The sequence below is a fragment of the Meles meles genome, chromosome 18, assembly GCF_922984935.1.
Source record: "Meles meles chromosome 18, mMelMel3.1 paternal haplotype, whole genome shotgun sequence".
Lineage (NCBI taxonomy): Eukaryota > Metazoa > Chordata > Mammalia > Carnivora > Mustelidae > Meles > Meles meles.
In genome coordinates this window covers 27,726,393-27,752,900 of record NC_060083.1, presented here as the reverse complement: position 1 = coordinate 27,752,900, position 26,508 = coordinate 27,726,393, and the positions used below count along the sequence as shown (strand labels likewise).

Genomic DNA, 26,508 nt, shown 5'->3' with positions numbered 1-26,508 from the left:
TATAAAAACAGGACCACTGCGATGACAAATATCATGGAGCAGGTACCAATGGATTAACAGAAAGAGATTTAATGTTTTCGTACTGCTTACCAGCAAGATAACGCATACCATCTTCTGTTTTGAGGTCTGCTCTCAGTGGCTATATCAAATTTCTGACACCCTCTGGAAACCCTGTCTCACAAGCATTCTGTAAACCTTAAAGATTAAGGGCTCAACTAGCTGACCAAGAGTACCTGTTTCCAGGTCCAAGTGAAAATAAATATGGATGAATCTCTCTGCTTGTGTTTGGTGGTGCTGGAAGAGAAGCTAAGGAGAAATGTACCTTTGATGGGTCCATGATGACTGTGGGCACAAAGTTGAGGAAGATGTGGTTGCAGTCAGTGCGAACATTTGTATTATTAAAAGCAACTTCCAACTCATCCATGGCTTCTAGGAGCAGCCTCTCCCCTTCATTTTGTAGATATTCAAAAGAGGCTTCCTATGCAAGAAGAAAAGCAACGTCCATGTTAGTGTGTTGCAGAAGAGTCAATATCAATAAAGAACTGGCTACTATAATGACTTGAGTAGTAGTATGTCATGAATCATAAGGCACCTGCTTATTACCTTCCTCCCTAGAGTAGCTCAACAACTGTGGGTGGCAGAGGCAGGCAAAGGTCAGATAAAGAGCTCCTGTCAGCCCTTCCTCCTGCCCCCAGTAAGCCATTTCCTTCCAATAGGTGGGCATGCTGGGCACCCCCAGAGCTATACCTCCAATAGGATTACATTTCACATATGGCATATGGAGCAGTTTAGAAAGTAAATCTATTTGGAAAGTGAAAGTTGAAAAAGGGTACAGCTTTGGGATGCAGTAATTAACATGGCAGGAAGTGCCTTGCTACACACAGAAACTACCCTGTCTAGATGGGCTTACAACGGGGCCAACTCTATCTTCTTTCGTCACCTAACTCTAGCTGTGATTTTTCCATTAAGATGTTTTTACTCCTCTATTTTCAACATTTTGAGGAACCTACCCTATGACCCAGCAATTGCACTACTGGGTATTTACCCTAAAGATACAAACATAGTGATCCGAAGGGGCACGTGTACCCGAATGTTTATAGCAGCAATGTCTACAATAGCCAGACTATGGAAAGAACCTAGATGTCCATCAACAGATGAATGGATCAAGAAGATGTGGTATATATACACAATGGAATACTATGCAGCCATCAAAAGAAATGAAATCTTGCCATTTGCGACGACGTGGATGGAACTAGAGCGTATCATGCTTAGTGAAATAAGTCAATCGGAGAAAGACAACTATCATATGATCTCCCTGATATGAGGACATGGAGAAGCAACATGGGGGGGGAGGGGGATAGGAGAAGAATAAATGAAACAAGATGGGATTGGGAGGGAGACAAACCATAAATGACTCTTAATCTCACAAAACAAACTGGGGGTTGCTGGGGGGAGGTGGGATTGGGAGAGGGGGAGCGGGCTATGGACATTGGGGAGGGGAGGCGAACCATAAGAGACTATGGACTCTGAAAAACAACCTGAGGGTTTTGAAGGGTCAGGGGTGGGAGGTTGGGGGAACAGGTGGTGGGTGATGGGGAGGGCACGTTTTGCATGGAGCACTGGGTGTTGTGCAAAAAGAATGAATACTGTTACGCTGAAAAAATTAATAAAAGGGGGAAAAAAAAAATTTCAGCAGCCATTACTATATATAACAATCCCTTCTAGATCACGGGATCAGGGATCTAGAATAGATCCCTTCTAGATCTATTCCAATCTAATAATCTAGATTATTGTACACGAGGAATTGCTGGTAAATTAAGAGGACGTGGTCCGCCTTAAAACCTATGATTGGTGGGGCGCCTGGGTGGCTCAGTGGGTTAAAGCCTTTGCCTTCGGCTCAGGTCATGATCCCAGAGTCCTGGGATTGAGCCCTACATCGGGCTCTCTGCTCAGCAGGGAGCCTGCTTTCCTTCCTCTCTTTCTACCTGCTTCTCTGCCTACTTGTGATCTCTGTCTGTCAAATAAATAAATAAAATCTTTAAAAAAAAAAAAAAAAAAAAGATGTTTTTACTCCTCTCAAGTGAGTGCTTTCATGCTTCTACTACCCAAAAAAAAAAAAAAAAAAAAAAAAATTCTTTAAGCCCCTTATAATACGGAATATTTATTTGCCCTTTATAATATGGAATATTTATTTTTGTGAGAGAAAGGGCTGTCAGACTTCTGCTGGTTACTGGAGAGTGGGAGGAATGAAAATAATGATTCAAAAAATGATTTAAAACATAAAAATCTGATTTTCAACCATGCCTGCTTCTCTGCCCCTTCCCTCAGGGATGACTTCCCACCAAAGCACAGGACCCACCTTGGTGACTAGATCAGAATGTCTGATGATTGCACGCACGAAGAACCTGTAGTCTGTCACTTCTGTGCCCACTTCCACCTTGGCTGCCCCAAGATACAGGTGCATCTTATGATTTGCACATGGAATGGCAGTAAGGTCAAAATTTCTCATCCGGTTCAGCTCTAACTGGAAAGCTAGGGCAGGCTCCAGGTGACGATAGATACGATCCTCCTCAAACTGAGCACAAAAGTGGAGAACAAAAGAGCTCACAAGAGGCAATTAGAAAATTATATTATGAAGAACATGTACATAGAAGAGATGCTTAAAAACAGAAACATAAGTGATCATGTGCAAATAAGCGACAAAAATGAGCTACATTCAAGGATAATGCTATAGCTTATGTAAGATTAGGGACTAAAGTGCCTATTTACTTCCCAAGCTTTTATCATTTATGCTTTTACAAGCAGTGATGCTCTCCATTAAAAACAAGCGAACAAAAACACCAATTCCCTCAGAACTCCCTCTGCATTACCATCTATACAATTCATTTTTGATAATTAATCACAGAGTGCTTCATATTAATATCTACTTCACATACTGATGTTTTGGGTTTACCCAAATGTTTACAGGCAGGGCCTGTTTTATACTCTTATTTCTGGCATAGTACAAATGACACAGTAAATACTCAACAAATAAATATCATCTAGTTTTTTAAAATAAAAATATTTGGCTTTGGAATATTCACTATCCCTATAGATACATTATTATTGATCTCTCTCTCTCTTTTTTAAAGTTTGATTTGCATTTACTGCATGTTTTGCTGAAATAAAATTGTTCTTCCAGTGCAGATGTCAATTGACTAAATGGAGAAGGAGAACCAAAGCCGTTTACAGGAAGAAACCAATACGGTCTGAAATTCTGTATTTTAAAATTGAAAAACAAATGCACATAAACAAATGCACATAGACTTGGGTATAAATAAACTGCCGCCTGTGAGTGACAAAGAATACTACTAGTAAGTATAGCAGTACTTTAATATATTATTAGGATCATCCTAAAGCATAGGGAGGACTGTGAGAAGTTATCGCTTTCTCGGGATAGTTCAATACATTTGATTGTTTCCTAAACCAAACTCTTTTAGAAAGGAGTCTTCTTTAGTGCCAAGACACATGTAAGGCAAAGGAAAGCACAAGTTCAGTCAGAGAAAGGAGAATGGCAAGAAGAGCACATGGCAAAGTCACTCTTGGGTTTTTAAGAACAAAATGAAGATTAAAAAAAAAAAAGGGGGTGGGAAGGAAATCAGTCCTTACCTTATCCCTTGCTCGGAAGGTGAAAAACTTAGGAAATTCTCTCTGTGTAAAAGAAGGGGGAAAATGTGTCAGTCTTTCATGGATATGACTCTTTGAGGATAAACACATAGTAAGCAGAGAACAGTCACGCATCTAGAAGGCTGTTCCTAGAAAACATGCTCCTTACCTAAGCTTAGCCCGGGGAATATGAATGACCCTCTGGGTAACTACCACTTTGACCCCACTTCCAAATTTGAAATCACCACACTATCACCCTCACTTTAATAGCTATCCTCTCCTACGGGAAAACAAAATTAGTATTTTTTCATCTCCCAAGTGAAAAAAAAAAATCTTTCCAGGTGTTGCTTTTGGCATAACCTGGCAAATAAAACCAAAATACACTTATGCGGCAGCATTTCAACAGTAGTTACAGGACTGATTTCCCAAGTTTCTCCTTAAGAAACTCTTAAAATGTAAACTAGCCAGACAGCACAGGATCCCCAATCCATGTTTTTTCCACATTCGCTCTCAAGCCAATAACTCCAAGGGATTAAACAATAATACTTTAAGACAAAGCAAAAGAATAAGATGTTACTTTGGTCACTACCACTTTATGTATAAGAGAAAGGGACAGAACTAGTGAACTTGTAGTCATTAGGTCTTACTGCTCCTTTGCAGGGCATTACACAACAAAGCAACCAATTTCCTAGAACCTTATTAATTAACAAAGATGAATTCAATTAGCAGAGTCCATTAGTTTCTGAAATTTAACTTATTAACACCAAATACCCCTGCTTCTCGGATGGGAGGCTCTACTGGCAGTGTTGGAATCAAGTCATTACTATTTGCCTCCATAGGAGGTTTCATTAGGTATCTCCTTCATTATGAGTGCAATAATCAAACACTTACTGGTACAAGGCAGACAGACCAGGACTAGCTAGCTGCCTAAATATCCCTCAATGAGCTTTAGGAAGCATGAAGGGAACATGAACCGAAAGCCTTCTAGATGGCAGGTACTCTTTACGTGCTGTCCCATCAAACACTTTCAAAAACCTCTCAGGTATTAATGATGACTAATTCTACAGCTGAGGAAGCCGGGGCCAAGTGATATATACCCAGGATCATAAAACCTGAACATGAACTCGAGTCTCTCTGATGCCAGAACCCACACCCTTTCATTTCTACACTCCTTCTCAAGTGTAGGACACTGACTTTCTACTCTTGTCATAATCCAAATTCCTTATTTAGAGAACTTCTCTTTAATGAGATAAAAAACAAATTGGGGCTTTAAAGAAAAAAAAAAAAATAAAGCAAAACTCCTGCTGAAAACTTGTGGTTGTAAATACCTTCCAAATAACTTGTAAATACCTTCCACAGGTATTTACACCTCATACCTTAGCTAAAGCTTATACAGACAATAAATCATTTTACATTTCCTTGGCATTTTGACTGTAAAACTGCATTTAACAGGCTTCTAGAAGCTTGCTTAGCAAGCCCAGGAAATCCCCTGTCCAGGCTTAGGTCTTTAAAAGCCATTTGAAAGTGAGTTTTACACAGCACTGATCTTATACTGATGACGTTTTGTTCTAAATAATTCCCCTGAATGATAGTGAAGAACGTGGGGATGACTTCAAGGTTAAGCAGGAAGATGTTCAGCTGAATTGTCAGTAGATTTCATGCTCATGGCTTTATTTAGCCTCGTTTTGGTTTTATTCTTGAGAGGTATGGCTTTCAGAGCATTAGCTAAAAAAGCAACAGAGGTCAAAAAAAAAAGAAAAGATAATAAAACCTTTCCATGCAATTTTCTGAAAGAAGAGTCAAGGAAAGTGATAATAAAGTCTTTTAAGCATACATCGTATTCTGCCACAACTATTAATTAATTAAAATATTTACTTAGTGTACCATTTATTCAAATGTGTATATATGCAGGATCAAAATCATTTTTCTTCAAAAACCTCGTAATCATAACCAAAAAACACTTGTCTTTACCACTCAGCCAATTAAGAAAATTTGTAGTAACTGAAAGCCATGGGGAAAAAAAAATAGTCTGAATTTACAACAAATAATGAAAGAGGCTAATTCTTGACAGAGACAGGCAAAGACTACCAAAATCAAAAAATCAGGTTCACTAAGTTTAAGAAAAAGTGTTATGAGATGATACAGGCAAACTTTTTTTTAAGCTTTTGAGCAAATTTTTAGTTCCCTAATGAGGTCCTCGATTTAAGCGTGAAGCGTTCAGAACAAGAGGTGGCCAGAAGTTCTGTGCGATGAAACACCAGGATTATTGAGCAGTCCTTGGAAAGCTATACAAGTTCTGAACACGTTTATAGCAAGTCACCTCTTTCAGTGCTCAAAAATTCACAGAAAGAGAAGAAGAAATGCAGAAGTCTGGACCTATAGCTGTAGTAAATTCCTTCACAGTACCTCATCCTTCCAATTTTTCCACTAACAGCATTCATGCTTATTCCATCACTAATGTAATTGCTTTCCAGGCATTCTAGTAGTGTTATGGGCAAATATCATAATTGAATGTACACAAAGAAAAACCCTCTTAGTGTTCTGGTACCAAAAACCAAAAGAATGCAACATTTCTCAGGAAGAAATTATACCCCTGCTGTGTTCTAATCAGCCAACCATCATCAAGACAATCAAAATAATTTGCCTAAATTAGCCAATCAAGACACCCTGCAAATCAGAGAATGTGAAAACCTGCAACAGAAAACATCATAGCTGATTATGATACTAATAATCGTGTTAAAAACCTAATGAGATGAAGAAATTGGAAACTTGCTGGTGCAATTCTCTTTTACCTCAACATGCTGAGAACTAATTATATAGACTGTAATTAAAACAAAAACCCAAACCAAACCTTTTGAAAAACTAACAGTTGATCCACTAGCAAACAAAACTACAAATTTTTTCCCAGCTTCATTGAGATACAATTGACATGCCAATTTTTTTTTAAGAAATGAACTACTAACTATGATAACTATTTTTGATAGTGAGTTGGTTCTTCCTTCAGGCTCAAATAATCCAAACCATTTTAAAGCGGGAATGGTTCCTAAAAAACTGGTAGAACCACAACTATCTCCTAGGTGACTTATAACAGAATTTTTAAAATCTCATGAATCTTTGCTTCAAACAAGAAGCAAAAGGAACTTAGATGCAAAACTGATTTTAGAATCTTATCACCATGTTTGGACCTAATGCTCTTGTTTAGGTTGCAAAGGATCAGAAGAATCCTGAAAATTTGTATTTTAGTATCCTTAACAAAACGGCACTGAAAAAAATGATGGGAAGCTTCAAAAAGCGTAATACTTACATCCCAATCAAACATCACCTTCTGTTGCATTGTCTGGAACTCTAGATTGGAAATTCGAGTGAAACTAAGAGACTTAAGTATTACTACATAAAACTGGAGAGCCTATTCAGCTGCAGAAACTCAAAGAACCTGTTCTTTGGCTTTCAAAGCTTCAAAACTTTTTTTTTTTTTTTTTTTGAATATGAAGGAGAGATTTACAAGGATGGGTCTGTTTTCCCTCTAACTTTGATTAAATACTCATGTTAAGCAGTTATTCGCGTCCTGTTTCGGGTACTTGATTTAATTAAATGGAAGGGAAACAGTGTGGAGACCCAGCCTCCTCACTGCTGGTGGACAGGGCCAGCTCGGAAAAATACACTCCCGTGTTCTGAGAAAGTCTCTAAGAGACTAAGGCAGCAGCAGACTCCAGTGCTCAGCTCTCTGGGGACTGCGGCTATTAGACAAGGAAGTTTTCGCTGGCATCTGAATAAGCCCTAACAATATACGGACGCTCTAGGAATGTCTCCTCCGTCTGGCCCTCATGGGCTGGTTCCGGTTCTGAAGCAGTCAGAGGACCATACATCTGCACAGCAGCCTCTTTCCACACCAGCCAGTGTTGTATTTGGTAACCTTCCTCGTCTCCTTGCCCCCTCGTGTGCACCTTCTCTCTTCTATTCAGTAATATAGGGATTTCACAGTGTAGAACAGGGGAGGCTGCATACATCACAGTGGATTACCAAGAAGCCAGAGAGATCAAGGGATTCATCTCTAACACTCCCAGAAAGCTTCCTCTTTTTCACACTACACTAACTACGGGGCAAGCACACATCAGATGACATGAGAGAGGCTAAGCATCCTTCATGAATGGCAAGCTACCACCAGCAGAGGAACTCACAGCAGTACCATGAGAGTGAGCCCTGGATTTGTACGACTCTTGCCAAGGCTTCCTGGCTATTGCAGATCCTGGATGGAGCTCAGTAATAGTTGCCCTTGCCCCCTGCATAACCACTAATCATTTCTAAGGAGCCTAACACAAAGACATCCCCAACTCCTCTGTCATTCAGTTCTTCGGAGAAAATCCAGTCCACACCTAAACCTTAACATCTTCTACCTCCTAAAGCAACATTTCCCACACTCGTGACAAAACACTTGATAATTTAACGGATTTCCCACTTGACAAGCCACTATAAATAGGAACCGGACAATGATTCCTGGGGAAGACCAGCTGCTGGGCTTAATTCCTAGCAGATTTTGCCTATACATGTCCCTATTTAACCTACTGGATAGCACAGAGAAAGAAGAATGTTTTAAAGCTGTAGATACACTCTAGGACATGACACAGATTCAGAGGTAAGAAAAATAACGCCCATGAGAATTAATCGCTTTGGCTTTTTGAAGTTTTAATGGAGGGTTTTAATTTATCATGGAATGCGTATTATAGAAAACCAGTTACTGTGCTATAGACAGGAAGACTCTGTCTGAACTATTAGGGAAAAGGAAAATAATTTTCCAAGTCCACTATTATTTCCCAGACTATTATACTACTCCAAAGTCAGTGAGAAACGAAATACCACATTAAGACTTAAGAATATAGGGAGGCAAACCATAAGAGACTATGAACTCTGAAAAACAACCTGAGGGTTTTGAAGGGGCGGGGGTGGGAGGTTGGGGGAACCAGGTGGTGGGTAATAGGGAGGGCACGTATTGCATGGAGCACTGGGTGTTGTGCAAAAACAATGAATACTGTTACGCTGAAAAAAATAAATAAATTAAAAAAAAAAAAAAAGACTTAAGAATATAGCCCAGGGGTGCCTGGGTTGTTCAGTCAACAGTTCAGTGTCTGCCTTCGGCTCAGATCATGATCCCAGAGTCCTGGGATCATGCCCCACATTGGGCTCCCTGCTCAGTGGGGAGCCTGCTTCTTCCTCTTCCTCTGCCTGTAGCATCCCCTGCTTGTGCTCACTCTCTCTGTGTCAAATAAAATCTTAAATCAGTCAATCAATCAATCAAACCTAGTCCAATACTCTTACCTAATCCAGGTCTCAGCTCTGGCATATCTACCTTAGTTCTGATCAGCATTTCCCAGCCATACTATTTACTCACGGGTTTCCATATTCTATCCCAAGCATCAATTTTATACTCTAAGCTCCTGATTTTTCTTCCTAAAGCCCCAGGGTTCTCTTTAAGCTCCTCATACTTCTCCACTGCCTTCAGTTTCCTATCTAAAGTTATTGATTGATATATATCTGCATTCCGCTTGATTTCCTGACATCAATAACACAGGGGAGTTGTGCAGCCCACAACATTTCCTAAAGCATTTCAGAGTATCTTAGCTCTTTAGCTTGCAGGATAGTCTGTCTTGTTTCTCTATAGACTAGACCAAGAAGGTGAACTGTGAGAAGGAAAACAAAATGTCAAGTACTACAGATCTAATAAACAAAGTGGTAAAAGTAATCACACATAGGTCCTTGAATTTAGAAAGTCCTTTCCAGAATCCCAAATGCTAGCTTCATTATTGCAAATGAGCAGTGCTTGAAAACTAACTTAATTATCTTAATTGTTAAAGCAAAACAAAACAAAATTCTTATCAGGAAAATTAAGACTTCCAACCTAATATCTTCTAGAATCTTAGTTACGTTAAGGTCAATTTTTGAAGAAATATGCAAACAGGATTTTTGACCTTGTGGCTATCATCATACTAGGTATGATCATGGATATACCACAGTTTAGATGCCAGGCTATTAACTTCATTCTTTTTTCAACAAAATTGTTAATTTCATAAATATTGCCAGTTAATTTAGATAAATGGGAAAATAAGAAATTTAATGCTTAATTTTATTTATTTCCTGTTCCTAGAATTAACACAAGATAAAAACACCAACTTGGGTTCTGTTAAAACATTTTAAATAATAAATGACTAGTTTTCAGAATTGAGAATTGTCAATAATGGAACTGGAATCCAACTTTGGTAGAAGCCAAGACCCCAAAGTACAATCAGCAGTTGTTGTTGTTCTTCTTCTCTTTTTTAAAGATTTATTTATTTATTTTAGGGAGAGAGAGGGAGAGCACGCAAGTGCAGAGGGGAGGGACGGGGGAGACAGAAACCCAGGCAGACTCCGTGCTGAGCTTGGAGCCTGACAGGGGGCTTGATATCACAATCGTGAGATCACCACCTGAGCCAAAAGCAAGAGTTGGATGCTTAACTGACTGTACCACCCAGGTGCCCTTTAACTGGCAATCTTTTTTTTTTTTAGATTTTATTTATTTATTTGACAGAGATCACAAGTAGGCAGAGAGGCAGGCAGAGAGAGAGAGGGGGAAGCTCCTGCTGAGCAGAGAGCCCAATGTGGGGCTCAATCCCAGGCAGGACCCTGGGATCATGACCTGAGCCGAAGGCAGAGGCTTTAACCCACTGAGCCACCCAGACGCCCCTTAATCGGCAACTCTTGATTACCGAGTCTCTAAATTCACTATGTACACAGAAGAAATTACTAGTTAGTTCCTGCTTCTTCCTTAATCATCTGGATAAATGCATATGTTCATTCTTAACTTTTTCTCAGATGATACTGAGAATTCATTATAGGCTTAAAAAAGAAAAAACAAACAAAACAAAAAAAACCACCACCAGCTTGAACACCCCTTACTGAAGTGGAAGGTTCATTTCAACACTTTCTAAAAATAAGAACCAAACATCAGGTCAGCCCTTCTAAATAACTCACACATGTTCTATATATTTAAATAATCAGTGGCAAACAGATAAAACAATAAGTAATCTTTCATTGTGGTTCCTTTTACTTACATGAAATCTCTGATCCACCTCACAGTTGACCTGTTTTCTGAAATCCTTTCAAATGAACGACAGAAAAGAAGGAAAAACAGAAGCTGGCAATCAGTAATAAAATTAAAAACAAATTAAGTAATAAGTAAAAGGCAATGAGTTAAATTAATTTTTCCTGATTAAATTTATAGAAAGTTATCTATTTGCAGAGACTCTACATGTAAGTATATGGTTATATTCCCGTATTTTATTTTTAAAAGTTCTAGCAGCAGCACAAGACACATTGGGGAGGTATCATTCACATTCCAGTACCTTTTGTGCAACCAGGAAAGTAAGGCGCCGTATCCCATGCTCAACCAGGGTAGCTTTCTACAAACAAACATGTGAAAGAGAAGACAGATGAGATCTCCATTCATCTTCGATTTTATCCCACTTGGTCTTCATAAAGCTCTGACTGGGTAAGAACCCTTTTTGGATCTCTACATCTTGCCTCAGTACCTTCAACTTGTAAATAAACAAATCTCAGCCTGGCTCCAATGGAATAGGTTTCAGATATTGATCTGGACAAAACTGAAGGACAACTTTGTAGGGAAGGATCATATGAAGTCACCTAAATTCTCTAAAGACTGATTTACCTCAAGGTGGACCTTAACACAATTTCTGCTCATAAAATCATACCTGGTGGGCCTGTATTCAACTGTGAAGATTAATACAGATACAGAAGCTAAATGTAATCCGGTAGAGAGGAAAGAAGAAACTCCCATAAAACAGAAAGTTCAGGTGTTACGCTGTTATTTCCAGAAATTACCTATCATCAGGTACTGCACTCCTAGAATTCAACGTAACAAGTCCTGACCTTTTCCCCCCTGCTTTACATGAAGGTTTTTTTGTTAAAATTCTCTTTAAAAACCGGTAAAAGCAATGTTTAACAGGCCTTTAAACTAATTGGTATTTACATCTACACTTGGCAGAGGCAAGCAGTATATCAGGAGTGAAGAGAGACCAGTGGTTTCAAGACAGACCTTTCCATGAGTCTTGGGCCTTTGGATCTAAGCCTTCCTCTATACTGTACAGCTCACTTATCTCCAAAGTAGACACAAAGAAGCATGTTAACAAATTAAGTAAGGGACATGCTTTTAAAGGTCCCTAATGAAGAGGAGCTACATGCAACAAATAGAAAGGCAATTCCACCACCTGAATGGCCTAAGAGAATATATGAAGAACACAAATAGAAAAAAATATGTGGACTTTCACTACCTACATTCAGACTTTAGTTTGATCACGCTCCTTGCAATAACTCGAACCAAGAGCTATGTTCCTAAGTCAGTTATTAACTTTCACGATATTAGGCATTTTTTACATCCAAATTAGCTTCCCCTTATAAATAAGCACATTTCTGAGTCATTGTCCTCCTAGTTCTCTATTTCTACTATGGCACTGCTTAGTGATAAAATTAACAGCATAAATAAAAGATAACTAGCAAAATTATTTTTCTAATATTAAATCCCCTGGCCAAACATAAATAAATTTTGGCTTAATAACATTTAAAAATGATCTGTACTGGCATCATACCCATTAGTGCAAATAACCAAGTATTGACACTACAATAAGAAAAAACTGTTTTAAAAGAACAGAGCCGAGTGGGGGCTGTAGTGGTTATCCATCTTTCAAGCATGCCCAGGAACAGAAACATTTTTTTTTTCCCCAACACCAACAAAGAATTCCACTACAGCCAAGTCCTTCAAAGACAAGCATCAATAGCTATGTTCTGGCAAGGGAGGAAAATAACTTTAATAATGCCATGATTTAAAATCAAAATTGTTATTGCTTTTAAAATTCCACAAGTGGCTGACAATAACAGCAGAGCAACAGGATTCTGATTACATTGTAATAATGCGGGTCTCACAGCAAGTCCACAGCTATTACCCAGCGATTAGGCCTCAGCACCTGGAGAAACTCCATTTACACTGACTGCTTCAATCTCCTCCACAAGTCATTTACAAATATATGATCCTAATTTCTATGAGAGAAAAAAAGACATGCTGGGACTAGAAGATTATTTGGACAATTTGGATCAACCTATTTGATAGTTTAATGTGTGCTTAAAAAAAAAAAAACTTTTTCTGAACTGCTAGGAGCATGATCAAGAACTGAAAAACAAAACTAGTTATGACTTCAGTTTTTTTTTTTTAATTGCTTTTCCTTCCTTTTAATTTTTTTCAAAACAAGGATATGTTTTTCAAACATAGATAAGCACGGTACCTGATGCAGTGAATAGCTTTTCTAGGCTTAGGATGTCAGCACAGTGTACCCCTAGCCTTCCAAAAAGTCATACGCAAAAATGCTGGAATTCTCTGTGCCTCAGTTTGTAAGTTCGGTAAAGGGAAAAGGCAATTTCCTATTGCCAGTTAATATTACAATTATATGTAGGAAAATAAGGAAACTGCTTCTGTAAATCAACATGTGATGGTTAGAAGATCTGGATCTGAGGGTAATAAAAAGCCTAAACTTGAGGGCAGAACAATCAAATATAGGCAATTAGTGCCTCAAAACCTGGGAAGAAATGGTCCTAGATCATTTCATCAAGCAGCAAAGTCAGCAGAGGTTACCTTGGTCCCTGGTCTCAGGTTAATCGGAGGTGGTCACTAGTCCCAGGCAAGAAGGAAGGTAAATTTCTAAAGAAAAATTCCCAGGCATGTCCTGTACCTTCACTTCTGTGAAAGTACGTTTTCCTCGTGTTGGCCAACTCATGTTGGTCTCCCAGTCAGTTTATTCATGTGAGAGGATAAGGGATTAAATGCTAAGACTCACGTGAAGCACAAAGTGACAATCTCTTCCCTAAGTATCTACCATTAGAATGACGTGAATGCCTATGGCACTAACTAACTGTTTACATGGCAAAATTAAATTTAAAAAACATCTCCTGACTTCGTTCTTTATTTTTTTTATTTAATTTTTTTTTTAAGATTTTATTTATTTGACAGACAGAGATCACAAGTAGGCAGAGAGGCAAGCAGAGAGAGAGAGAGAGGAGGAAGCAGGCTCCCTGCTGAGCAGACAGCCCGATGTGGGCCTCGATCCCAGGATCCTGAGATCATGACCTGAGCCGAAGGCAGAGGCTTAACCCACTGAGCCACCCAGGCGCCCGGCTTCATTCTTTATAATAAGCATGACGAGCTAGGTGTTTTCCATTCAAAGAAAACACATGGGTCTTGTCATGAAGGGCAGCTTGTCATGAAGAGAGGTGGTTTGGCATCTATCATGTCCCAAGGAACTAGAACTGCAGATTATTATTTGAGCATGCCTAACCATTCCCTCCAACTAGACTATAAGCAACTTCAGGGCCAAGAATGTATTATTTACTAAAGCACTCAGATCTGTGCCCCCTAGAGCTGGTATTACAAAGCCTCCCCTCCTTCCTTCCTCTCCTCCTGCTTGTTTTAAGAGCTGCCTTGAATTTTATCTTTCATGAGGACTTCTTTGAGTAGTCCTCATCAAATGTATTTTTCTTCCTTTTCTAATTGGTCAGCATACACTTATTAGCAGTCATAACACTTTTAATTTATAAAGAACTTCTATGTAAATGCTTTTCATTTGCACCTTATCACAATCCCATGGGGCTGGATTAGTCAGGAATTACTCTATTGTACACGTGGGGGAAAGCTCAAGCTCAAGTCGATTAAGGCCCCCTGATCACCTGCTGGTAGATGATATAACAAAAACTAGAATTTAAGGCTTGTCACGTCAGGTATCTCGAGGATGAGAGAACAATTGCTGAGTGGGAGAATAACTTGGTATGGGGGCATTCTGGATGTCTAATTTTGTGGAGCTGAGCAGAATGGCAACTGGGAGGAGAACGAGAATACAAGTGGATCGCAAGTAAACCTATTGCTGTACCTTGGATGTGAGGCAAGAGTTTATACTGGAATGATGGTGGTCCAGAATTAAGAAACTGAGAAAGGGTAATAGACATGGCAAAGAAAACTCTCACGGACTTGGTGACTGACCAGACAGAAATAAACAAGCATAGACTGTGGGTAGAAGGGTAGATTAATGGAACAGCAAGGAAAGGAAGAAGTCAATGATTTCTGAATGACCAGGAGTAAGGGGTTTGGTTATTTGGGTTTGTTTTGTTTTTGGGAGGGGGGGATGGGCTGGAGGAGTCATATAAAGGTGAAGGAAAAAGATGGAAATTTCGGTTTAAACTAGGATGTTTGATGTCAACACAAGATATCCCAGGGACACAAAATCTAAAGGAGGATAGAAGTGTAACTGATATTTTCAAGGAAGGGGAGGGAAGGACACAGAAGGAAACTCAGGGGAGTTTGGGCCTGGACATGTGGAGTAAAGTCACCAAAGGTAAATATTCAGCAGGTGAATGGAATTTCAAGACAGAGCTCTGGGAAAAAGATTTAGGAACACAACTTACTTTTTTTTTTAAGATTTTATTTATTTATTTGACAGACAGAGATCACAAGTAGGCAGAGAGGCAGGCAGAGAGAGAGGAGGAAGCAGGCTCCCCGCTGAGCAGAGAGCCCATGCGGGGCTTGATCCAGGACCCCAGGACCATGACCTGAGCCAAAGGCAGAGGCCCTAAGTCACTGAGCCACCCAGGCGCCCCTCACAACTTACTTTCTTTAAAACATTCTGAACACTTGAGGTCTATATTTCTTGACATAAGACATACATTATGTACTATTAAATCACTTTGGAATTTTACCCTATAGGCAGAACTATGTAAAAGACATAGCAATTATCAGTGATAGGCGTTGTAAGTAGCGACTGATTAAAGGGTAGATAGGATACACCAGCAAGAAAGTGGCCACCATCCATTTCCATCCAACCAAGGACTTACGTTTTGTTGGGTAAACTCTCTGAACATAGCTGCCAGTCCATCATCCTCAATATCACAGTCAGTCTTGATAGCCACATTCAGAATGTGAATTGGTTCATCCCTGGGGACCTGTAACTCAAGAAAAACCAGACAAAGAAATTAAGGAGGCCGGCTAATAGAGAGGCAGAAAGAAGTTACAGTACTTGGTAGAACACCTGAAAAAGAGATATACCCCACGGGACATTTTGGTTTGCCCACTAGTATGAATAAGCAAATTGAAACCATTGCCCACCATCCACAACAAAGAGTAAATTAAGTAAAACTCCTAGCTTTTCAAAGATAAGGCAGTAAAGGCATTAACTAGAGGTGGCTTCAAATCTTGACTTGACATGAACTTGAAGGCCACTGTATCCTCAACTTTTTTGCCAATAAAATGGGAATGAAACCATTTGCCACATTTCTTCACAGAATGTAAAGCAAAATGAGTGAAAGAAGCCATCTGAACATTATTCCCACATAAGATATTTCCTAACAATTTATCAAACCATGGAAGTATCAAACCATGGGGAAATAACCTCATAGGGAAAAAACAGAACCATCTGTTCGCTGAGAAATGAAAAGAAGGGATTTAATAAAATAGTGACAAAGTTTTAAACAAAATGCCTCCTTTTTTCCTGCTATCTAAAGTCTACAATTCCCTGAATACTACAAGAGCAGCATTCTGCAAGCATACAAGCCATGGCTAAGAATTACAGCAACCACAGCTCAAGACTTCCAGACAACATTCAGAAACTCAGAGGCAGCTGCAATGGGTCTAGCTGAGCCCATTTGCTATTCTCACTATGGATTCCAAGATTAACACAGTTTTGTTTTGTTTTTTTAAGTTAGAATTTATATTCCATCTGCTCCCCAAAATACTTTGATGTGGCATATAAAATTAAATAATATAAAGCAGGGTGAAAAGATGAATTCTTCCCTGTAATGTTCCAAAGCCAGAAAGATAGCATATACTGCAAATCCTGTGTCCTAAGTAACAGAGCAGTTTCCCAAAGGGCACACTATACCTTGTCTTCATCGTACAGAGACGTGTGACCTGCCTCAGGGAACGTGGGGCTTTGGGGTGGGGAATCGCAGAAGCAACCCATCACTTCATCAAAGATCCTGAAAAATACCAGGGAAAGACCCACCATGAAAACCCAAGTGGCAGAAAACCTAAGTGGCAGGAAAGGAATGCTGCCCCTGCCACTGCCACTGCCAGCCCGGTCCACAAGAAGAATCTATCCTACTCGGGCTCAATAGTCAACCGAACAGAATCACCAGTGGCTTGAGGGGACATGCAAAATTTCACCAAGTGGCAGAAATTAGGAGGATGGATTGTTTAAACTTTAATAAACCATATGTATTTTTTCTTTGAAAAAAAGAATGATCTACAGCTTTTTTGGTTTTTTTCCATATGTAAGCTATGAGCACCACTGTCATCATCTGTCTTAAAGTAACAGAAAGAGTCTGGGACTAGAGCAGTGACAGACCAATGTAATTACCCCTCCCCCTAGGGTAATGCATCAGTATCTATCAAGAGATAGATGCTGAATGCATTTAATCAAAAGATGTATCATCTCTGCTGGGGCTCACTCTGGTGTTGTGTTTAATTTCTCCTGACATTTCACTCATCACAGAGCAGACAGCTTCTTCTGTTAGCTCCTAAGGAAAAGATGGTTTTTGTTTGTTTCTCTTTTTCTGACCAGGCTCATATAACAAGTAGAGGCTTGTAGAGTCTGAATAAAAGGTAGAAATGGAAGAACATATACCTCTCCAAGTACATACACAGCAAGGGCTGTATCTCCTTAGCTGGCTCATGGCTATTCTCGGGGCCTTTATTTACTTGGCAGAAATCAGAGTCCCCAAAACAGAGATGCCCATGACTTCCCTTACACAGACACAGTTCCACAGTGTCTTACCTGACAAAATCTTCGAAAGTCCGAAAAGAGACCATTCCGCCCATCCGCTGACATGGTGGAGTGAATGAGTTATCCAACAGCACATCGCTGACACTAGCTACGTGAGTCATGCCATAGTGGTTGAGGTTGGAGGAGAAGGACATTCTAAATGGTAATTCAATCAAGTGCATTAGACAAGGAAAGCAGAAACAGGACTGGGAGAGTAACAATGGAGAAAAGAAACAGGAGAAAACTCTAAAGTAGGGTCAGGTTGCAGAGCAGATTTGGTTTTTTACCCACTGTGGATATGACTATCTTGATGGATTCGTATGACCCCTTTCATCTGAATTTACCCCACATCTATTGATGCTATTTTTTAGCACCCCCAAATTTTTCCAAATAAAAATCAAAGGATAGTCAAGAACTGTGTGACAGTTTTAATACAACGAAGCCATGATATGTCTAATAAGTGAATAGCACATAAGGGTTAAAAACCATCCTGCATCTTCCCCTTCCCTAAAACATTCCCTCTTATAAAAGGAAGGAAGCAAGCCAAGTGGGTTGTAACTAGGCAACACTTAATCTATTAGAACTCCTAGAGAAAGATGCCTTAAGTAGTCACAGATAGATATAAGCATGTACAACAACAACTAAGTCATTTGGAATGGTTTAGTAAGTCATTGTAGAAAACATTATTTATCATACAGAAACAAGTCACAGTCTAGAAAAGGAGCTTTACTACGGTATTTACTTCTTCCTTTACTGGGCTGATGGGGATAGCAGTTATAAGGAATAGAGCTCCTCCCTTTTTGAAAAAGAGACTTTTTTCAACTCGAAACAGCAAAATTTCCCGTTTTATATTTAAATACTTCTGTATTTAAATACTTCTGTATTTTATATTTAAATACTTCTGTATCTTCAACTGAAAGCCCTTAATAAATCCCAACAAGAGGCAAATGGGCAGAGCATGGGTCTCCAAGTATGTGTAAGCATGACAAACAGGTGCTAAATGGAGATGCTCAAGGAGAACTAAGTTGTTCAGTCTAAAAACACAAGGAGTCTATATATTCCTCGATGCACCTTGACAGTACGTACCATTAAGTCATACTGGGAAGTATTTCAAAATGCCCAGTCAGGGCAGCCTGTTGGGAAGGACCAAGTAAGGCTTGCCTGACATGATACTACCTTAGTGATCTGAAGCAAGTTCAGAGCAAGGCAATGGACCTGAACTCTGGGGAGCTGCTCAAAAATCTCCTTGAAGGGCACCACCTGCCATGCTGCAGGTGGGAGAGAGGCAGCAATGGAGAGTTGAGATCTGGGTACAGATTGTACTCTATTCAAAGTGTGATTATAAAAGGCAATGGAATTTTTCAGGGGATGGGAGTGCTGCTCACACAGACTATAAAGACTAACACTCCAAGTTTTTATTCCTTTGGCAAATGATGACTATGAAAAAGGCACTTCGTCTTTTTGACAGTAGTAGAGAATGGAAAGGCAGAGTGGGAGAGGAAACCATTGATACCATGAATGAAACAAACAAGTGAAACACACATCAAGCAAGTCTCACACCTGGTGCTCACTAGAAACTGGGATTCGGAGTTGTATGAACTCAGAAATGCTACTAATCCTCTTTTCTAGGATCACCAAATATATTTACTAAAGGAGCAAGTTTGTGAGGCATTGTATCTTTTCTACCTGCCTGGCATTAGACAGGAAAAATAAAAGGGTTCCAGATAGCACTTAAAGGGAACTCCCTCTGAATAAGCTAACAGGCTGCATTTGTGGCAAACATGGGGTTAAGTATTTTTTCACTCAACTGAACCCCACGGGAAACAGCCACTATTCAGTTTCCCCTTCTCCTTCACTCAGGGGCCAGGCCATAGCTGCCCCCGCAAGCGGGAATGAACCAAGCCCACTCTCCAAGGGCAGACACAAAGACCAAACCAAAGCACTTCCCTTTTCTCTCCCCATCCAAATTGGACTCTAAAAGCTATACTCAGTTTCGATTACTTAATACTGAAAGGGAGAGGAACAAATTAAACATAAGCCTATAAATATTTCAATGTATAATTGGTCATCTAGAAAGAGCTCGCCACCCACTTATTACTGCTTTGGCATTTTATAGATTCAATTCCAATCAGCACAGCTATCCTCTCAAACTTGCATTGTGTTGCCTTGCTTGGCTCAGAAGCAGGAAGAACTCAAAATACCAAAATGTGCTATGTTGGCCTGGAAACTTCTTCACAGGACCACACACATCAAAACTTAAATACACTTTCCGAAGGTTAATCTCATGAGTCTGAAATAAAATTAGACTCTCACATCATTGTAACACTTTAGAGAGTAGCTGACAAACTAATACAGCTAACAAACTGATAAAACATGAGATCAGCTATTCCTGCGTTTGCATTCTTCTAAAAGGAGAAGCAAACTTGTGAAACTAAAAATTGAAAAAAATTGTCAACAATTTGCCAGGGTAGGAGTAACCTTAAAGGCTTCTCCCCCAAAAGCCCCAACCTAGACAGAGATTGCAGTAGAAGAAGATGTTTACAGCAAAGCTGAACATCAGGCAGACAACTCCCCTATCATTTAGAGCTAGATGGGGGTGGGGGGGGCTTCCCCATACTGAGGCTTTTCAAGTGTTGCTTTTTGAACAGCTGAAGAAAAGCTGAAGACATGTTTTCCAAAGAAAGAGTAATTTAGTATGTCCAAAGGGGACTGAGGACTCCCTAGCAGAAGACAGCATAGTACTTGTCAAACGTGGTGTGATTTTTTTACCCTGATTTCACTATTCTAAGTTACAAAAGAGGTGCTTTTAATTGGAAAAGAAACTAAACATACGGTACCTGTTTAGCGTGGGGATGTTCCCTCTGTAATTAAACAACCACAGTTAGTTACTGGTCGGTTAGTAAAAGCCATAATAAAAGAATTGTCAGAGCAGATCCAGACCGGTCAGGAGGAGCTCCAGTCTGGCAGCTCTGGCATTCAGCAGACATAATTAAGTGCTCATTACCCTTTAACCCCCAGGGCACCTCCAAAGAGGCAGGCCTCCTGAACCTACCTCACCACAGCAACAGTTGATGGAAAGGGTTGAAACAGGTTTACCATGGATTTTTAAAAATAGCTCTATTACAAAAAGTAACGCAGTATAGTGATAAAACGCAGCCTCACGAAAATTATTTTAGGCTATAGGGATATGGTATAGTATCTTAAGCTTCAACATGAAATGTCATTCTTGACAAGATTCTTACAGAACCTTCTTTCTTGTTCCTGTTGTACTGAAAATTTAGTAAAGAACTCCAGAGAAGTTGATTCCACAGCCCCTCCCACCTCAATTGATTTTCTAGGCTATGAGGTGGACTCACAGTCTCCTCCAAAGAAAAATAGCCGGGAATCTGGATTCCCAGCTACCTTTTCTAAGCCCCTTTACCCATCCATGTTCCTCCTCCCACAGATCAGGAAGGCGGTGAGAGGAGGCAGTGGTGCTGGTAACGGGTGTATTCCACACTCTGGGAGCTTAGAAAAAACCCTGAAAATCCTGTGGGAATGTAATGATAAATGCTTCTATGACTAAGCGATATACTTTGTTAAAATTTAAGTAATTTGTACTTTTTAAATTAAATGATCTTAGGGTGATAATGACTTTTTAATATTGTTGCAATCTCAAAAACTATAGGCCTCTCACAAATAAACCCATACCTCAATTTGGCCAGCCCTAGGGTTTCCTGACCAAGAACGTACCAAAATCATGAAAGAAAGATTTAGAGTAAGAATGGAAACTGCAAAGCAAGTCTCCTGCATTTTCTTTGGGCTTTGCCACCAAGGCTTTCCCTCCCTTCTCCTTAATTTGACATAAATCATTTCCTCAACTTAAAAAAAAAAAGTCCTTATTTTCAATGTGAAAAGGGCAAAGGTATACTTACCACCCACAATTTACTATAGTACTATAAGGGCATTATATATATATAAGAGTACTGTAAGAGTACTATAAGGGCATTGATTGGTTGATATCTTAACCTTCCAACATTCTTTTATCAGCATTTAATCACTGTTGGGATTTTCTGGCACACACAGGACTTAATGGGCAGAACGTAGTGGGTGGTGCTGATGATATGTGGGAAGGAGGAGAGAGGGAGGAAAATGATGCACTTTCCATGGCAGTGAAAGGAGCAGAATAGACTGAGCTGGCCATATAAATAAAAAGCTGTGACATATCACTGCACACAAACTGTATACCTTGTGTGATTTGTGAGTAACAACGCTCTCTGCATCAAACTTGTATCACGCAGCAAATTCGTAAGGCAGCAAGAGCAACCTCTAAGTGCAAAAACCTGCACCTTTGCTGTTTGGATTCTTTGAGCTTCTCATTCAGGGGAACGGGTTTCATTTTATAAGAGCTCCTTAGTCACAATGCCCGGTAGCCATCCTCAACAAACAAAAAGTATGCACAGGTTCTAGGGCAGAGAGAGTTGTAGCTAAGCAGAAAACTAACAGTAAACATAAATGAGAATATAGGAAAGTCTTCCTTTTAAGATAGCAAGGATTCTAAAGAAAGAAGCCACCCGCACAGCCTCCTACCATGAACCTCAGGAGTTCAGGGAGAAGATTCCTACAACCAAAGCAATCTCAGGCGCCACTCATTCAGGTTTCTGGAATTTGGAAACCAGTATAATCTCTCTCAATTGATAACTAATTTCTTAAATGAGGAAAGTGGTGCCACCATTTCTGTAGCTGCACCATAATCCCTTCGAGAGTCTTCACAGGATGGGGGCCAAGTTTTCAGCCCAGAAGGGGCTGGATTAAAAAGATAGTCCCCAACAAAAAGCTGGCCCTTCTTCATCAGCAACTGTCAAAGCTCTCTTATGGAGCCCCCTGCTGCTGTGTTACAGGAACCGGCACCATCTACACAGCATGGGGTAAGAACCAACATCTTCAGTGTTTAACAGAATGGCCCCAAATCATTCACAGGAGACGTAAATTTAGATGCAGCTTATCCTCTTGGGCAGAATAAGAACCTGTGGGGCTTCACAGGAGATGCGCAGGGAAAGAAGGATCAACTCTATCACCAGGTAAATACTTAACCATGTCCACAACCATCATCTGTATATTTTGTTGCCTTAAACGGGGGCTCTTTGCTCAGTTTAAGAATGTGACCATTGTGGGATCTGTACACTACTGTGAGACACTAGAAAACTAGATCCATGGACTGCATACAGATGAAGAGCCACAGTAGAGACTGTATAGGAGTCTAATATTCCATTTACAGAGATTTTAATAAAATCAAATCTACCACATTTCACTGCATACTCATCATGCAAAAACAGTCAAACTGCTCAACCTCTGGTAAGGCAGGCAACTGCATTTTCAGGTACATACGTGGGGTATAAATTCACTTATTAGACATTTCCTGCTTCAACTACCAGAAGCACTTATCGTAATGAATCTTTATTCACAGTGTTTTGATAAATACTGGAATCATTTTCCTTCCAGCAGATGAGCTCCATTTTACAGATGTGATAACTGAGAAAGCAAAGGGAATGTTTTCCAAGGACACAGCTTCAATGCAGTATCATAAACCAGATTCTAGACCTAGTATTTTCTCATCTCTGTTCCTGAGGCTAGCACTCCACACCAATTTAGACAAAATTTAAAGAAGGACAAGAGAAATCCTTTGAATTCTGAAGTTCCTGGCATTAAGTCACCTGATTTTATTGATCTGCCTGCACAGAATGACTGGAGCGCCTGCTTCAATATGAATGCGAAGTCAGAGTTGCTGCCTGCTAGCTGAACCCTCCTTATTTAAGGAACACTGACTACTGTAGCAGTCACAAGTTCTCTCAGCCTTTTACCATTCCTTCTAGCTGGATTTCATTTTGCTCGATTCTAGCGGGCCCTACATAAATCTTTTATCATATAAAATGCTCCCGATTCTTTCGACTTCTAACTTGGGGGGAAAAAAAAGACCCTATATGAAAATGATGGGGAGGTATGCAAATCTTTTGAAATAAGGCAGCAAAGCAGAATCAGAAGAGGTCAGCTGAATAACCTACTAGCAGTCGCTAACAGCACTACCATAGGCGAAAGAGCAATTTGGCTGGCTGTGACCAGTGGTGGTCTCCTTGTGTGACTGCATTTCTGCAGGAGAATCCAAATCAAGCGCTGTAAAGCACACGTGAACCATGCATTTCTACTGGCGTCTCTGCCACCACCTCCTTGCAGTTCAGATACCCCAATTCCACTGTAGAGGTTTGGTTTACAATAAAATGATCATTGCTTCATTCATTTGCAGCTCCTTCAGAGCTCCTTCTTTGCTCTGCTGGAAGGTTTTGCTCTTTTTGAAACAAGTACACCAACAGAGCTACAGCATATTACTGTTGCCTGCTGTATAATTAGCTACAAACCCCCAGCACAAAACTACAGGGATTTACAGGTGCCCTGGATTCTGCTTTTCCTTCCCCCTGGAATCAGCTAGTCTTCTTTGACAAGAAGGGACCTTGGGCTAACCTAATGATATATTGAGAGTTTTAAACCCGGCTCTCCAATCTTACAAGTCTAAGTGCCAAAATAACACAGCAGAGACTAGAAGCTGAGCCATGGATACAGGAAAGCACTTTGGTAAGCACTTAAACCTGCTGAGAATCTTCTCTTCTGCCAGATGCTTGCATCTATCAGCAGACTACCCTGAATGAAGGAAGCGAGCACTGCAGGACTTTATTTATTTATAGCTCATTCTGGCCTGCTAACTACAACCAAGTGCTCCCACTGCTAAAAAATGCTACAAGTTGGATGACTTTTGAGTGTCTCAGTACGATCCAAAGACCACCCTAATCTCTGGGTGCCGGAGATTATCAGAATTCTCAAGAATGGCAGCAGGATGCTCAGGAGTCACATGGAAGGCTTCTGATTTCTAAACTTCCTCAAAACCATCTTCATAAAAAGAAGGTCCACAGGCCACCCACCGACAGCTAAACACTGCAGGTGCCAAGCAGCCTAAACTCAGTCATGAACAAAACATGTGCCATCAGGGGAGAACACAGCCAGCCTCTTCTGGATGTGAGACATGTGAAACGGAAAGTGCTTGAATTAAAACATTTTAACATAGAAGGCCGAGTTCACAAGGAGCAAACAGTAGAGAAGATGCAATGCAACTTGACTCAACTGAAACATGGATTTCCATCTAAGAAATAGGTGGAAATAAACACCAATAGGTCCTCACCCATTACACATGTACAGAAACATACAACAAAGTGCACCTCTATCTCCTGCATCAATTTTGATGCTTCTAATCTGAATCACAGATTAAAAGTTAAAAATACAACTATATTCACTAATGTGTATTACTTATGAAAATCATTTGGAGTTTTAAATTTCACACTCCCAAATTATCATAATATGCATAGCCACAGAGTTTATGGGATAATATTTTACATGTGTTTGTATGAATATAGCTATATTTAAAAGATCAAATATGTAGACTGACTAAATAACTTATTTGTTTTGAGATTATTCTGAGTTACTTAAATGTGCCCAAAGCCAAGTGAAATCCTAAATGTCAAATGATTCTGAGTTGTCAAAAATAAAGACGTTCAGAATGATGCTTTAACAAGATTCTTCATCACCAGCACCAGAGAGTGACCAACTAGGGGTTGGGGATGGGGAAGAAAAGACAAATACACACACACACACACACACACACACACACACACACACCCCAGGGCACTAAGCCCTGAGCCTCACTGGAGAGCAAAGAAGAGAACAAGGAACGCTGAATGATCTAGTCTGAGCTGAAGGATCAATCCATGCAAAATACTGGTTGAATTCACTAAAGAGTTGAGCTGATGGAATCTTAGACAAGAGAAATAAATCCTAAAAGTCTGGATAATAATAAACTGTTCTTTTAGTGCAGACCAGCTGTCTTTTTTTTTTTTTTAAAAGACCAGCTGTCTTAACTATTCCTACACCAAGAAAATGATTGAAAAAACTCACTATTTTAAAAACAATTGCTAACTGGTTACAAGGCATGTTTAAAAAAACCACAAGAGAGGCTGGCTCTCTTGGCTGGCTCAGTCCGTGGACCATGCAACTCTTGATCTTGGGGTCATGAGTTCGAGCCCCACACTGGATGCAGAGATTACTTAAAATCTTTAAACAACAACAACAAAAACCCCAAATCCCCTCCCATCCAAAAAATTCTCATGCAATTGGGAAGAGCATTTAAATCTCAGAAGAAACACAAACACACTCACACATAACATACATATATAGGTTTTCTATATGTTTAAGTCAGGAAAATCTCCATATTTTCTGCTCAAGTGAAGGTAATTTAAGAAGAAAAGGGTCTATCTATACCAGGAGCTTCCCTGACTAAAGCTATAACTGGATCTTCTGGTGAACAAGAGCTGGAGATGTCAAGTAAGCTGCAACTGCAGCTCCCAGAAAAAACTTACAAGTCTTGGGTAGAAGGTCAGGAAGATAATACACCTTGCCTTGACCAAGGCCTACCTAGCGGGAAGGATGATGCAGAGAGTCAGAGAGGTTAGCAAGAAATGGTTCAGTTATCCTTTTCTTTTCTTAAATATTGAGCAGAGTATTAGAAAAAAGCTCACTGTCCAATTATACTGAAACATATAGTAAGTAAACGCCAAGCCAAAGTTTCAGTCAAGCAAAATGAATAAGCACTAGAGATCCACTGTACAACATTGAACCACAAGTCAACAGTAACATATTGTACACTTAAACATTTAAGAGGGTAGATCTCACATTGTTTTTCCCACAGTTTTAAAAGTATTTGAAAATGTCAAGCAATACAAAGTCCCACGATAAATTTAAACAAAAATAAAAAGGCACCAAACACGCTGTCCACATACTAACTGCCCAAACATGTGCCCAAAAGGATATCTTCTCCCTTCTTAGAGGCTGCTCCATTCATTTGCAATGGAATTTGCCTGTGTTTTGCCTGCTTCTCTAAAAATCAAAACATGTCCCAATGGGATGGGTCTTCAATTCAAACAGTATCTAAGACATTTTTCAG

General features: G+C 39.8%; 1 protein-coding gene across 6 annotated transcripts in view; it reads right to left on the bottom strand.

Moving 5' to 3' along the window:
* ACACA (acetyl-CoA carboxylase alpha) overlaps nucleotides 1-26,508 on the bottom strand; it is a 290,224-nt gene that overhangs the window by 100,007 nt on the left and 163,709 nt on the right. For all 6 annotated transcript variants that reach the window (XM_045985474.1, XM_045985475.1, XM_045985479.1 and 3 more), the window contains 9 exons: nucleotides 20,324-20,347; nucleotides 17,499-17,642; nucleotides 16,605-16,701; nucleotides 15,562-15,669; nucleotides 11,019-11,075; nucleotides 10,728-10,772; nucleotides 3,649-3,690; nucleotides 2,360-2,575; nucleotides 323-478 (listed from right to left, as the gene is read on the bottom strand). In XM_045985474.1, coding sequence (XP_045841430.1) covers nucleotides 323-478; nucleotides 2,360-2,575; nucleotides 3,649-3,690; nucleotides 10,728-10,772; nucleotides 11,019-11,075; nucleotides 15,562-15,669; nucleotides 16,605-16,701; nucleotides 17,499-17,642; nucleotides 20,324-20,347 — 889 coding nt within the window. The remainder of the gene's footprint in view (nucleotides 1-322; nucleotides 479-2,359; nucleotides 2,576-3,648; nucleotides 3,691-10,727; nucleotides 10,773-11,018; nucleotides 11,076-15,561; nucleotides 15,670-16,604; nucleotides 16,702-17,498; nucleotides 17,643-20,323; nucleotides 20,348-26,508) is intronic.